The 15880-nt window shown below is 46.5% G+C and overlaps 1 protein-coding gene across 2 annotated transcripts in view; it reads right to left on the reverse strand.

Moving 5' to 3' along the window:
- The window catches only part of cdh24b (cadherin 24, type 2b), a 112546-nt gene that overhangs the window by 34206 nt on the left and 62460 nt on the right, over window positions 1–15880 (reverse strand). For both annotated transcript variants that reach the window (XM_086129092.1, XM_086129091.1), the window contains exons 4-6: window positions 14372–14666; window positions 11287–11406; window positions 6993–7160 (exon numbers count right to left, since the gene is read on the reverse strand). In XM_086129092.1, the coding sequence (XP_085985218.1) occupies window positions 6993–7160; window positions 11287–11406; window positions 14372–14666 (583 nt within the window). The remainder of the gene's footprint in view (window positions 1–6992; window positions 7161–11286; window positions 11407–14371; window positions 14667–15880) is intronic.

Below are 15880 nucleotides of genomic sequence, written 5' to 3' on the forward strand. Positions count from 1 at the left end.
AACCATGACCTACATTGACGTTTTGTTTTTTTTCTGAACTCTGAATTTCTTTGGGGGTTGTTCCAAAGTCTACTGTGGAAGGTGGTGCTTATCATAAATCACATTCATTTTGTTAAATGCGCATGTGTCCCTTGCGACCGCTGCAATTTGCCGTTGCATGACCATGTAATGATTCATATTATGCGGGCGGTGGTCACAAAGGACGACGGCGCACCCCAACATAGCCAGAGGAGAGGAAGGGTAGCGATCAGAGCGCTCACACCAGCCAAACGTATCTGCCTTGAGGTCACAAGTAGGCCAAAGCACAGTTCCAATGGTGGGCTGCAGAGTACGCCCGAAATGATGATGTGAAAATGTGAGCCCAGACCTCTTGGTCCATATAGCGCGTACAAATGTGCACGCGTGAACACGCACATCTGCACTGGCTTCTAAAAAGCAATGAAAACCCGCTCCATTCAATTTCCCAGCATCAACTCAACTCCGTGTGAAATGGGCGTGCATTTCGGTACGCCTGATTATCACTGTCAAGCCATTAGCTTTCCCCTTTTCCTTTCTTTCCATTACGCTCTCCCTCTTTTCCATCCTTCCATCACGTTGTCTCTTTCCTCCCTCCTTCACGCTTTGTTGCACTTGCCCTCAGGACTTACTTTCATGCATTTTAAAGAGCGCCAGCTTTCCGGCCCTTATCGCGCCATTGCAAACAATGGCGGACGTCAGCGCGTGGCCGATGGTGGTGGGACGGGATGACGAGGCGCGAGCCGTCGGAGTGCCGAGCCACAAAAGCCTGCCCCTCAACGCAACAAGCCCGTGACTTGTTTTTGCCATTGAAGCGCAATTCATTATGGATGCACAAGACACTGCAATATTCCCTTTTAACTGAGGGGGTATTTTGCTTTAACAAATTTAAAAAAAAAAAAAAAAAAACAAGGACATTTCGTTAATATTAATAAGTTGCAGAGTGTTGGTGCACTGCAAGCGAGTGGCCGTGCAAATCAAGACGTGACAAAATGAATGACACTCGGTGCAGCAGCTGACACCCCCCCCCCCCCCCCCCCCCACGTGAAGGACTCTAGTGCATAATCAGACTCTTCAGATGTTGACTTTTAATTGGAACGCCACTCGGGCCTCTCTGGTTGCTGCCATGTGAAATCTATAATTCATTCGTCATTTCTGCAAAGAGCCCAAAATTACAACCTCCACTTCAGAGGACAGATCTTTTTTTTTTCCCCTCCCAGATCTACCAATGGCGCTAATATAAAGTAACAAAAAACGATTTTCCTTCTTGCCAAGAGACACCACAGAGATCGGCAGTGGTACGTGCTTGAAGTGAGGGGCAAGCCAAACCAAAATAACATTCCGTAATTTGCCACGCGTAACCTAACAACAATGGTATTTGAAATGTTAACACCAGGAAAGCACACCCAAGAATAAATGAATTTGCGCACGAAAAGACAATCCAGATAATAGCTTCAATTTAAGATGGTTCAGGGCAGGGCTGAGAAATGAGAGGGCCTTGACAAATGGGATCTCTCTGTCATGACACTTTCCGCCACACTAACGGAGACGATTTTGCGCTTTAAAGCAGGAACAGATGGGGAGCGCGTACGATAAGGCACACAAGGCGACCGGGTGTGTAAAGAGCACACAAGGAGGGAGTGCGTGAGTGTGTGTGCCCGTGCGCACGCGTCGTGGGGCGTGGCTTGACTATGAGTGACGTAAGTCATGACCATCGCAGCTGTGACCGCCGAGCTCTTCCGGTACTCGTGGGGTCTGACTGATTGGCGGTGAATCAAACACCGGTTAGTGTTGGAATTAAGGAAAGGTGAAGGTCTGGTAACAGAACAGGCTTCTGCGTTTATTTTGGGATCGGGGTCAAGGGAACACTGGACTGTATGTCAGTGGCTGATATCGTTTGTTATTGTACAAAGGCAGTAACGCCGCTGAGGAGGATTGATGGTCCAGGTGTGGCTGCTGCGTTCCGAAAGCATCCATTAGGTTGATTGAAATTGCTAAATCGCTCATAGGTGTGAATGGGAATGGCTCTTAGTCTCTTCGCGCTCTATGATCGACGGGAGGCCAGTCCATCGCAAAAGACTCAAAGAAAAAGCAAAAACAATGCGCATTCGTCCCAAAATTTTGGACAGGTTCCAAATGGTACCAGCTCAAAGGCTGAGAAAAATAGGTGCCCTTAATACGACGACATTTGTTTATATACTGTATTGCTTTTCTCTGTACTCAAAGATACGAATAACGAATTTATGATGAAAAGAATAACACCATTTATCTTCAAGCACTCCTGTGAATAAAGACATTTCAATTTTAGAGCCAAAGCTCGTTCAATGCAGAGCCGGATCTATTCTGTGAGGGAGAGGGCTGTTGGCCACCCCAAAAACTTGGTAAACCTCTCAGCTATTTGCCTTCACACCTTTAACAGAAAGCTGATGAAATGAACTAGACAATACAAACAGTATAGAATTGCTTTCTTGACCGACTTGAGCGTGTTTCAAAAAGTGGACACGTTTTCAAGTGGCCCTTTCATCCTTCCAGTTTTTTTTTTTTTTTTATGCATGCGGCCTTCAAATGAAAATGCCTGGACACTCCCGGTCTATCGATTTTGCACGTCAGAAAGACAAAGCAAGTGCACCTTCTGCAGTCTATTGACTTCAAAATGCGTGTCTCCTACCCCATGAATTAATTGGACAGATTTATGAGTCGGCGTTGATGAAACTACTCACGTTCCTCTCTGCGCCGCTCCTCAACTCCCCCGCACATAAAATGACACTGATCTTATCAGCGCTACCTATGTCGTCAACTGTCGGACCATCTGTCTTTGCATCCATCACACCCGTGGGAGGAGTGACGCTCCTTCAATATATTGATGCGGCGCCGTTGGCACGCCAAGGTTGTTTTGAAAACCTCATCGAAATTCCAAATGGCGCCTGCGCCTCTTGTAGGAGTCGCCGAAGAACCCCGAGTTTGCCGTGGTACAAGTTATGAGGGCCCAGATGCATTCGGAAGTTTTTCTGTGAGCATCGTTATGAGGAGTAAACAAGCGCTCTTCCAACTGTCAGGAGGAAATCAATTTAAATTTTACCCTTTGACAGCCCAAATCTCACGGCTTGGGGCAGAGGAGACATCAGCTGTTGACATTTCACCGAGCACACGCACTCAAAGACTGGCATTTTACTTTCCCGTCTTCCGCAGAGAACCAAGTGGCCCTGGATCATCATTTTGTTTTTAATTAAGGGATTCAGCTGAAAGCCAAGAGCCTCATCATAAAACAAAGTGAAATATCTTCTTTAACTCAAAGTAAGTTGCCTAAATCGCCGTAATTTCAACGTCACGCCGGCTTGAAATGAGGAGGAGAAGCATCGGCGTCATGTTGACGCCGAACCAACGAGCGGTGCATACGATTCCTGGAGCGAGCCTTGTTTGCCGCTCACTCATTACGACTCAAAGTGGTGTGAATGGCATGCCCGCATTCTGCTTGGCGTCTTCTGAACAAGTGACAATCGACGGGGACTTTCACACGCAAACACAGCAACGGCGAAGAGGTTGTGAAACTAATCCAAATATGTGAAATGTGAAGTATGCCTTTCTCATGCTACAGTACTTCAAAGTAGAACGGTTTGCCAACGATAACGTTAAATAACTACTTGCTAGGCAGCCGGCAGACACACACTTTGGGCGAAAGGCAGGCTACACCCCGGACGGGTCATCAGTCAGTCAAAGGGCACGTCGAAAGACGGGCAGAGTGGACGCGTGACGTATATCGGTTGCAAATGTCTTTCCTGAACTTCAGACGCTGACTTGGATTGTACTGGTGAATATTTGAAGCGAGAGCTGTCTCAGTTCGAATGCTGCACCGTGCATCCGGAGTAAATTTGATGTGAAACCATATTTAAGAGCTCTTAAATCTTGTGTTATTGCCGTTTGTGTCCCCGCCACGTGTGTTTGTTCGAAGCAAAACGGTCTTGAATTGCGCAAACACTGAGACTTCTTGTGCTTCACTTGACAATGCAGCCCGTGTTTTTTCTCAAAAGGGAAATTAGGATTTCCCCCCACCGTGCACCAAGAAGAACTGGGTCATATTTGTTTCTACATTTTTAGATGAGAGCGATCTGCTTGCCCCCATTGTTTTTTCTTTCAGTGCATTGATGCTGTTTTGCTTACTGTTCCCTTTAGAAATTGCCCAAGAGAAAAACGCCATGTCTTGTTTTGCTACTGGATGACAATAGAATCAGAGGTACTGAACATGCAATGAGGCAAAAAACACCCCCCCCCACCCAAAAAAAAAAGCAATGGATGATATTGATGCTACTTCACTTCCACTTTGCTACATTATCACACACGCGATCAATATTGAAAGAAGTGAGCTTCTTATTCCTCGACACAATGCGACGAGTGTCTTCCAATTCATCCTGTGGGGAACGCAGCCGCACGGTCGATGCTGCCATCAATTATTCAGGCGTTGTAAACACGGGAAAATATGTCGGAATAAATGACTCGGTTCTTCGATTCCAACTTTGCCCGCCAAACGCAGCCGCCTCGCTACAAAGCAAGACGACACCGCGAAGGTCCCATCCTCGTAATTTCCCTCCGGATTGCGAGCGGCCGCCCAAGATCTCATCAACGCCCGAGCTTTGTAACCAGACGACGAGAGGCTGAAATGTGATTTGAGGCCCAACGCGCTTGCTTACATTCTGACAATTATCCAGCCGCCGAGTCCACAACAGCGCTTTCTCGTAATTAAGAATCTCATCAGGCGGCGAGCTGATGCGGAATCAGACAGTAATACAAATTCCCCCTTTTGCCAAATTCTTTCATCCATCTTACTTGTTTACGCGGTTCGGGGACATGATGTCGGAGACAAACATTATCGGCTTTGGAAACGTGACCTGTTGTTGAAAATAGAAAAAAGTCGCTAATAACGAGAATGCGGTGATAGTTCTGGGACACGGGCGTGGAATCATCTTTTCTCGGGGATAAAAGACGGAAAAGCGTCCTTTTTTTTTGGTCACTGAGAACTTGTTCAAACGCAGCTTTTAGCTTTTAAAAGCTCATTTGATATGGATGAAGATCAAATTAAAGTTTGATTTTTTTTTTTCCGAGTCATTTGAAAAGCACACGGAAAGTAAGTCGGTGCTGAAACATCAAAAATATTTGGCTGTCCAAACACCTTTGCAACACGGACTATTTAATAATGAGACCCAAAGGAAGCTTCTGAAAATATCCCCCGGTTTCCCCTCCCCATTTCACCGAAAACAATCCACGCTAGCCTACTTTTGCGTCTGCCGCTACTCGAGCTCCACCGGGGCATACGAAATCCCTTGAGAATTTCCAAAACTGCTCACACAACAAACCGGCTCGGTTCCTAGAATCATGCTTTGAATGAGGGAGAGGTTTCAGGGTGCCGCACGAAGCCCCGCGAAACAGGCCGTGCTTTTTTTTTTTCATCTTGCTAAGTGTGTAGCTGATGCAGCTGATACCTGGTTTGTATGCAACCCAACGTAATCCTCTCCTTCTTGTAAATGTCACATGGAATCAGCGACGCCGACCTGGGGAGGCGGGAGGTCTCGATCTGACGCTTTTTTTTTTCTTCTAAGCCTCGTTGGGTAATTGAGTGGAATGGGGATGACGCGCTTTGTTGGTGTGTAAGCAACACGCACGCGCAGAAGCAGCAAACCAATGAGCATGACACTATGAAGGCTAGAAAAACAAAACAAAAAAAAACCAGGGAGTAAATTGACAGCAGGATGCAATTAAAGCGTGAGTGACTCATCACTTCATCCTTATTTCAAGGAAACATCCGAATTTTTGCTGCTGTTTTTGGCACCCGGAGGTCTCATCGGCCACGGTGATCAGAGCCGGCCCGGGTTTCTTCCAAGAAACTTTGGCGGTCCAAAACCCATCTTTGAAGGCGGTTCGATTTGACAAGCACTCGGCCCACCGCAGGACATCATTAGTCCAATTTTGGCACTAAAGCCGGGAGTCGGCAGCACTGGAGACAAGCCGCCGAGTTGTCAGCCCTTGCCAAGCCTCCTCTTGACTCAACATGCGCGGCTACATCATGCTGCGGATGTCCGTACAATTTGAAAAAATATTCAACATACTGCTCTCCCTGTTCGGCAGCCGGTGATCCTTTTAATTGCCTTCATTCATTTCCGTGATGGCTTTTTTGCTCTCCGCTCTTGATGAAAGACGGTCAGCAAAATTCAAGTCACTGTACATGAATAATTGCAATTTTGGATACAGTACCACCAGTAGAGGTCTTCAAATCAACGCAGGCACAAATGATTTGGATTGACACTTTAACTGACGTCAAAATTTTAGTTATTAGCTCAAGCAAGCGCAAAACTTTACAAAGAGAATTGAGTAACCCGAAAATCAGCCTCCTTGTGGGTATTAACACAAGTTGAAAAATCTCTTCCAACTAGGACAATCACATCCAATAATCCACATGTTTAAATGACTCCGATGGTTTTGCAGTCTTCATGAAATGATTGCGCTTAAAAATAATGAGTCAAGGACATCATCGTCTCGCCATCAGACAGGAAGAAAAACTGAATCGGTTTTACAGTCGCGATATAGAAAAGTCGATCAAAGAAAAGCTTGGTCTCAAAAGAGGCGCTCTGCGATTTGTTATTGCAGAGAGGAGCGGAAGCGCCGACTGAACGTTTGATGAGGCGCGGCACTCCTCGGCCTGACTCGTGCCCGCATGAAACTCCGGACAGGAGGCGCAGGTCGAAAGGTTCAAGAACCTTTGCGGCCACCATTGAAAACAAGGAAATTGTTTGTGCCGTCACTGCGTGTTTCGGTAAACAGCTGCACAGTTCATGAAGCAAGAATGGAAGCCCCGCAAAAACATGACACGCTCTCGACATCTTCCGTGATAATTGCTCTAACAAGGTGAATTCTGTGAGCCTTCCAAATGTCCGACATCCCGCTCTTCCTTCCCTGTGTTGGGAAGCCCGAGTTGCGAGGGGACTCACTCTGAGTGAAGCGCGGAGGGTTGTCGTTGACGTCAGAGAGCGTCACGGTGACGGTGGTGGTCCCGGATAAGCCTCCCAAATGGCCTCCCATGTCCTTGGCCTGGAGAACCACAAAGTACTGGTCCTGGGTTTCCCTGTCCATGTCGGGCACAGCCGTGCGCAGAATACCTGGAGAATAGTTCAAAAGTCAGCTTGGTTGAGCGGCGGACGCGTTTTGCGGATTCCGGTTTGCATTGGCGGTCGCGCGACGGGGGTGCCGTCGCAAGTCGCAGCCGCTCCGATTGGACGGAAGCTTTTCACACTGGTGCGCGCTGCCGAGCCGAGTAACAGAGTACATACGTACATCCAACTGCCACGAACTTCTTGTCTGCGAGGGTCACGCGGGGTGCGGCGACCTTAACCGTCTCAGAGAAATCTGGTCATTGGTATAGTTTAGTTTGCTACCAAAAAACATTTCATTGCATTTCTCTTCCCAAGAGTAGGCTTTGATATTTCACCCTCCTCATGCAGTAAAAATATTCGGACCCGCACTCGGTATGATGCAGTGCAGTTCTGCACTACTGCAACCTACAAGCACAAACATATTGCCATCTTAAAAATCCCTCCACAGCGTCAACTTGGCGTTGACCTCAACGCTCGTTGGATTGCCCACCCAAAGTGACTCATCATTTATTCACCATTGCATGCAGCAGAGTCATATCTTCAGCAATTATTTTGTCGCAGTGCCTCGTTTTATCGCTCAATCGGCATTTTAAACGATGAAAGTCACTCGTTATAGTTCACTGTTGAGCTGCTTTTAACAACGCAACAATCCAAGTCGAATTACATGGTCACAATTTGATGAGAGTTTCGATGCGTCCGTTTTGAAGAGGGAGCATATGGCTTTTTATTGAAAATTTTGCACAACAAAGTACTTGGTGCACAAATTAGTAATTCGTGGACACAAACGATTATTTTTCCCCCCAATTGTCATATCTTGAGCTCCGTACATATGACCTGTTGTTCAAGCGAAATGCCCCCCCCCCCCCCGTCCTTTCCACATAACAGTCGAATGTCTCGGCCTCATTCACCAGGACTCTCAAATTCATCGCTGTTCAGAAGCAAAGGCCAATATTTTTTAAATTGCCCGCATCTTCGAAATCAAACTTGGTCTTGCATCGCTCAAGAACAATTCATAAGTCAACATGTCTCAACTATACTTATACAGCTGTTAATAGTTGGGCGTTATGATGTCTTAAAAAAGATGATGGCACCCAATGAAACGATTGGAACACAGCACAGCCAGGCCTGCTTTTAGATCCTACAGTTCTTAACAGGCAGAAAGCCAAGGAGTGATTTCCGCGATGTGGCTCATCTGAGGAAATAGCTTCTACTTTTAGTTGACAAGTAAGGTCCGTTCTCTTGATGCCCGTTTTTTTTTTCTTTTTCTCTTTCTGGGTAGGCTTGTAAAGGCTGAGTCAGACTCGCCTTGAATTCTTTCTTAGTTCTGCTGCGTTTGACTGCCAGAGGACAGTGTGATGCACTGAACTCCAGTGCCGCCTTCTCCCTCTCATCTCTCATGAGCATTCATATATGTATTAAAGCACGATAGGAACCCCCCCACCCCACCCCCACCCCCCTAGTCATTTCTCCTCTTTTTTTATATTTCGATTCTATTTTAGGAGCTTTAGGATCTTGGACTGTAATTGCAGTCATGTTGCGTTATCGCAAGCTTTGAAAATACTCGTCGAAAATGGGAAAGCCTGAGCATGCGCGTTCACAACACAAAATGTGCTACCCTGGCTTCTTCGCTTCAAGTTGTATTATCAAGAAACTCGTCCAAGATCAAGCATTTCAAAACGTGTTTTCTACCATCACTGTGGCCTCTAACCTGCACAATGCAAATTTTGAGAGGGGGAGTGCAAATCAACAACCGGAATACTGCACAAGTTCTTATAAGTGGGCATGTGGTTGTGTTTGGCAAAAAGTCATTCAGTGCACACCTGCCTCCACTGAAGGTGCTTCTGATTAACCCCAAAATAAAGTTAGAGTAGCCTCAACTGGCATTTCACATCTTCCAGCACAAGCCATGCTCTGCAGGGAATTTCCACAGGATGAAAAGGATCTCATGGTCCAAACGGTAAACGTCGTATTTTGGGGAAACCTTTTTCAATTACAGCAGGAGATTTACAATTGAATCATATCCAATCAGATGTCAAAACCAATTGATAATTGGATGCCTTCCCACTGGATTGAGGAGAATCGTTTTTTCCATCTACTTAAATATGAAATTACTTTAGTGTTATCATGTTCAATTGACAAGGTACGCTCCCTTTGGAGCAGCTTGAGAAAAAAAGTCATAATCTAATGTTACTGTGCTGACTTAATTTTTTTTTTTCCGCTTTACATTTTAGTGACTTAAATGATAAAAGAATAACACATGACGTGCATTGCGAGACTTTTTGTTTGTCTGACTTTGTATATCCATCCATCCATTCTTTACCGCTTATCGCGGGGGCAACAGCGTTAGCGGCCAAGGCCAGACTTCCCGTTCCCCAGCCACTTCTTCCAGCTCTTCCCTAAGGTGTTCCGAGGCCAGGCAGGATAGTCTCTCTAGGGTGTCCCGGGTCATCCCCGGGGACCTCCTGCCGGCGGGGTCCAAGAGGCATCTTAATCAGATGCCCGAGCCACCTCATCTGGCTCGACATCTCGAAGCGGCTTGACATGTGAGCCCCTCCCGGATGACCGAGCTTCTCACCTTATCTCCGAGAACCCGGACACCCTGCGGAGGAAACTCATTTTTTGCCGCTTGTATCCGGGATCTCGTTCTTTTGGTCACAACCCATAGCTCGGTGAGGGTACGAACGTAGATCGACTGGTATATCGAGAGCTTCGCCTTTTGGCTCAGCTCCTTCTTCACCACGACAGACCGATACAAAGTCCGCATCACAGCAGACGCTGGACCATCCTGCCCTCCTTTGTTGAACAAGATCCCGAAATACTTCAATTCCTCCACTTGGGGTAAGATCTCATCCCCGACCCGTAGAGGGCACGCCACCCTTTTTGCTTGACTTTGAATACGCAGTATGTTGACAGTAATACTGTATAGCTGTTATAGGATATGTGAAGAAGTATTTATGAGGGCGAAAAAAAAATGACAACCCATGAAAGACAGGCAGTTAGGGAGCACAATATATTTTTATGGCTTTTATGGCACGGTGAGACGCACGACACATTGATCACCTCTGTGTAAATGACCTCATTGTGTGACTTGTGCGGGCATACAAAGTGCAGGCTTTTGCCATGGTCTCGATGACTCGTCAGATCACGCTCAGTCGTATTCAATCGAGCTGTTCCGAATAAAAAAAAGAATGTCAACATTTCTCAGCATATTTCACAAGTGCGGTCGGCTGAGTGTGTACATTTTGAATATGTCTGCCACTGATTGAGCCATTCAGGAAAATGGTGATTGAAAAAGGGAGAGCGAGCGAGAAGAGGCCGGACATGTTTGGAATGCGAAACATTGCCACATCTACCGCTCGCCTTGTTCTGAGCAATCAAAATCAAAAGGAACCGCGGATCTCTTTGGCCTGCGTAGGTAGCCGGAAATCAGCACTAATCAAGACACTCACTGAGCAACACACCTGTAACAGCCTGTGACCCAGGTGGGCAAAATAAAGGGCGGTCTTAACTGCAGCCCCGTGTTGACGTGAATGCGTCAAACATGAATCCAATGATCCACAATTTCACTCAAAGGTTCAATGCTTATGGACAACCATAAAACTTTGGTACTAATAAAACGAAAAAAAAAAACTAAGGTGCCCTCCACCAGTGTGGACCTCCACCTGTCCTGGAGTGACTTGTATGGAGTGGAGGGATAGTGAGAACACACACAGCACTCAAGTCTCTGCCTGAGAGTCCACAAACCACCGCTGACACATTTCTTTTTGATTGACTTCAAACCGGGGTCACGACATTGGAGGTACTGCAAGATTTTGTTGCATTGACACACGCGCCTATAAGTAATATAAAAAGTTCATGCTACGGTTATATCATATGATGAAAGTAGAAGGATGCACTGATGATTTCCTCATCTCAAACAATTCGTTGAAGTCAAAGTGAACAACACTGGTGCGTACACCACAACAAAAACTGCCAACGTCTCAAGAAGTTATCATGATCCACCGAGGATCAATTACAGCTTGACGACATTGGATGGTTCCACATTATTCAGACCGGCAAGTTATTGTCTGAGGAAGTGAGTCACGGATGGAAGCGCGGGCACTCACGCTCTTGGATCGAAAGACACACTCACCTGTCTGGGGATCAACGGAGAAGTACTGCTGGCCCTGCACCAGTGTGTACACCAGTCGGGCGCTGTTCCCATAAGTCGGGTCATCAGCATCCGTCGCTGTCACCTGGATTATGGAAGTGCCTGCGGGGAGCGGAGAGGGGGAGGAGCGGATGCAAGCAGGAGGGGATGAAGAGGAGAAAAACAGAGGGATTGGAGGTTGACAAGTCAGAGCAGGACGAGTCAAAATAAACGATATATCCGGAACGAAATGGAAAATAAACAACGCCACTTTAGCCCGCTTTATGCCCACACATCCTTTTATACACCCTCTCCCACACATACATTTGGTATTTTTCTTTCCACACAAACGTGTGACAAATACTTTATTCACCTAATCTAGACACCCACACAAACACACCCTCTCACTCGGCAACCGTGAACGCCCCCCACCACCCCCCGTCCCCCCTCACCCCCTCCCCGACTGCCACTGTCTCACTTCATTTCTCTTCATCTCCGTCTCCAATTTCTTTTTGCTCCCTCGTTCAGTCGGACCGTCTGCCGCTTTCACGGTCCCCCTCTTACCCCCTCCTAAATCTTCTTTCTTCGGCTCACGGAGTGTCAATTTGGCAGCAGCATTTTTGAATTAGTTAGCAGGAAAAAAAATGGAAATAAACAAAATGCAGGAAGCATTTCAGACGTTTTGCATTCCTATAGAGCAGCGCACAAATTCTGTATTTATACTGCAGATGAGTGTTTCTGTTTCTTTTTTTTTTCTGAGAGACTCAAGCCAAACAATATGGGAGGAAGAAAAATACTTGATATGTAATTGAAGGCATAGTGGGATGGGCATAAAAATATACTGATGATAATAATAGGAATAATGCGTTGAATGATTTGATGTCATGTTTGTGAATGCACTACGATGTCTTCTAGCACACATCTCAACGGAGCGCAGAATCTGCCTGCCCGCGCCTGGATCAAATCCACCAAAATTGCGCCAGACCACCGATGCCACAACTTCGACCTGGTTTCTCCTGCTCAAGAGTCTGGTCTACTTTCCGTCACCCAACTGTTAGGTGCACGTCATAAAAAAATGCCCCCGGTCCGCCGTAACGCCCAGCGAGGCGTAGCACGGTCTGCCAAATTCTTGAACCCGATAAAACTACTCTCGCCCCAGAACAAAAATGAAGATGCGGCAGTTTTTACATGTTGCACACGCGCACTTGCCCTGGGTCCTTCGACTGCACTTTGTACTACACTTGCGCTGGGCACAATAATGGGGCCCCGGGACGTGACAAATTGCACCTAGATGTCCACCTCGATGCTCCACTCCTCCCTCCAACACATGGAAAATTGACATAGAAAGGAAAATAAAAACATGACCGAGTGAGAAACATAAATGATGGCACGGCAGGAAAACCGATGCAAGTCCTCCCTTGCATCGGTTTTCCTGCCTCTCTGCTTTACTTGAAACATTGAACAATTTTTTACCCCGTCTAAAGCAAATGTCATGTTTTTATTTGGACAAAACATATCCAGGCACTTTGTAAAGTCTAAAGGTGAGATTTAATAAAAAGAAAAGTCTTATTTTATACTATTAAGTTTGTTCCACGTCTTCATGACTTAAAACAATACAAACAATTTTTCATTTGCAATGCAAGATTGCTCCCTCGGAGTAAAACGTCATTTCAAGGTTGCCGTATGAAGTAGAAATGCAGGTTAGAAAACTCTTTGCACAAAAAGCCTCTCTGCAGCCGTGCTTTGAATTACATTTGAAAACACTTCCAAATGTCTCTTTCGTATAAGTGCACAAAAAAAAAAAAAATCTTCCCTGGCCCGGTCTCTTCATTTGCATTCCAAGCACGTCGGTCATATTTTACATGATCCTTTAACGGTCGCGGAAATATTAACAGGTCACTTTGGCTCTGACATGCATGCTGCTGTCAGTGCATTCTAAGTGAAAACAACTTTTATTTATTTATTTTTTGCCACTGCGCAGCAAAGTTAATTAACTTTACATCAATCAATTTTCAATCGCGCTTGTCCTCATTTCGGTCTCTGGTGAGCTGAAGCCTATCCCAGCAGACTTTGTGCAAGTCAATGGCAGTGAACATCCTGCGCTCTGAAGGCAACCGACCAGTCGCGTTCACATTTATGACACATGTGGACCCTTTTTGATGAACGCAACATGAAAGCCATTTCAGCACGTCAGCATTCCGCAAAATACTGCGACCGCGAAATCTGCAATGGAGGGAGTTTGATTGTATTTCGTAATTTCTTTATCCTGTAAAAGCTGCAAGTGGCTGGCTTGTTTTCTTTTTCCGACACTTTTCAGTTGATGTGCACAAGCAAGGATCCCCTTGCATGAGGGGATAAACGGGGGCAGAATTATGCTCAGTTTGTGGAATATATGAGCCGTGGGGTCACGGCAGGTCAGAGTGGTGACCGGTGACATTGGCTTCTCCTTTCCTTTAAAAGGAAGCTTAGTTTCGTAATGAGTACAGAAAGACCAGAGAGGTTCAGGCTGGTAGGACACTGCGGAAGTGGGAGCGGCAGATTAGGCAGAACCTGAACGTGAATAAGTGTCAACTTTAATTGGCAGATTATGCGCACTGCAAATCTTCAATTGAAATTGGAGGGTTTGGGACAGGCTCGAGTGATCGCAGGAACTTGTAAAACCAGATTAAATTAAGGTTAGAAAATGGACTCGCACGATTGGTCTATAAATACGAAAAATGAAATGCTCGAGTTTAAATCTGCACCTAGAACATCTTGTACTTTATGGTTTCTATTTTTATTTTTGGGAAATACAGAGTCTCGTGTGTCTGGGCGCACCACCGGCCCGCCTCGCAACGGTGGGCAGGTTGGAGGCCCGCAGCGGTCCTGATGCGCAAATCGGTCGCAAACGTTGACCACTTCGCAAGTAACTGATGTTGGTCCATCTAAAGATGTACGTCTCGTCATCATCACCGTTGCCTTTCTCCAACGGAAATGCAAATAACTCCATACTGGCACGTTGTTCTTGGTGCTGGCCCTTTTTGACATATGGACTTTCCGTTTGGAAAATAAATAAAGACACAAATAAATAAACAAAGGGGTAGCCTACCTATATTTGCCATCTCGGGCACTGTGGCGCTGTAAGGGCCATCGTCAAAGACAGGCGGGTTGTCGTTGATGTCCTGCACCCGAATTATGAATTGCGAAGACGGCTCGAGGGCACGGTCCGTCTGCCTGTCGGTGGCCGTGGCAATCAGACGGTACTCATCCTTCTCCTCGCGATCCAGCGGCTTGGTGACGTGGATGTTACCCGTCTTCTCATCGATCACAAAGACAGAGCCGGCCCCCTCGCCTCGCAGGACGTATTTCGTGCGGCCGTCATTCCTGTCCATGTCGGTGTGGAGCTAGGCGGGAGAAGGTAGACAAGGAGTCAAGAATAAACATTCGCCTTGTCACTTTTCTCTGCTCCTCATCCCGTTCTGTCCTGTCCCACGCAAATCTCAGAAAAGTTTGCTGCGTGACTGACTATAGTGTCAGTGGTCGCATCTTAAAAATCACTCGACAAAACTATCTAGTTATATCCCTTTCAGTCCTGCATAATATGATGAATTTAAAAATAGGAATGTCATAAAATAACGGGCAACACGATGGCCGACTGGTTAGCACGTCCGCCTCACAGTGCAGAGGTGCAGGGTTCTATTCTCATGTTCCCCCCGTGCCTGCGTGGGTTTTCTCCGGGTACTCCGGTTTCCTCCCACATTCCAAAAACACTCATAGTGTGTTGAATGAACGCTCCAAATTTTCCTTCGTTGTGATTGTGTGTCTATGTTGTGATAGTAGTTTGTCTCTGCGTGCCCTGCGATGGGCTGGCAACGCGTTCAGGGTGTCCCCCAGCCTGCTGCCCGAAGACAGCTTGGATAGGCTCCGGCACGCCTGTGACCCTCGTGAGGAGATGCGGATTGGAAAATGGTCAGACGGAACGTAAAATAATGCACAAAACTTCAGCTCCTCACGAGCACAACTTCCTTTGAATTTGCATGACCGTGCACAAAGTCTGCATGCTATGCAGTAGTTCGGAAAGACATTCTTTTTTCATGTCGGTGTCCCCTCTCAAAGCCTCTTTTCACATTCGGGCGGCTACTAAGTGGAGGAAATTACCAGCACGTGCGCAGGGAGTGCCCTGGCACTTTAATGAAAACTCCACATCAAAGGAATAATGAACAGTCGGCCAATCAATTATTCCCTAACTAATAGGAATGTATGAGGATGAGTCCGGAGTGCACGGCAGAGGGACAAGCTATATCGATCTCAGCCTTCTGTTGAGTTTTATTAGATTAACTCCTGGTGGGATGCTGGCGTAGCGGAGCAGCCGCGGCTTCGGCTGAAGGCAATATCAGGGAACGCGCTCTCATCACCAGCATCACACACACAGCACAAGATTCAATCACAATATTGAGCACATTAGTGGTTTGAGTGGCACTGTGACCCCCCCCCCCCAAAAAAAGAATGTGCAATTCACCCAGAGAGCGAATGTGAAAACGTCTAGAAACCCAGGAAAGCAATGTTGCCTGGCAACAGCAAAGTATTTTTCGGAAAGTTTCGAATGGCTGTTGTCAAT

This window comes from Hippocampus guttulatus, chromosome 14, assembly GCF_054856545.1.
Source record: "Hippocampus guttulatus isolate MCC_2025c chromosome 14, RoL_Hgut_1.0, whole genome shotgun sequence".
Taxonomy (NCBI): domain Eukaryota; kingdom Metazoa; phylum Chordata; class Actinopteri; order Syngnathiformes; family Syngnathidae; genus Hippocampus; species Hippocampus guttulatus.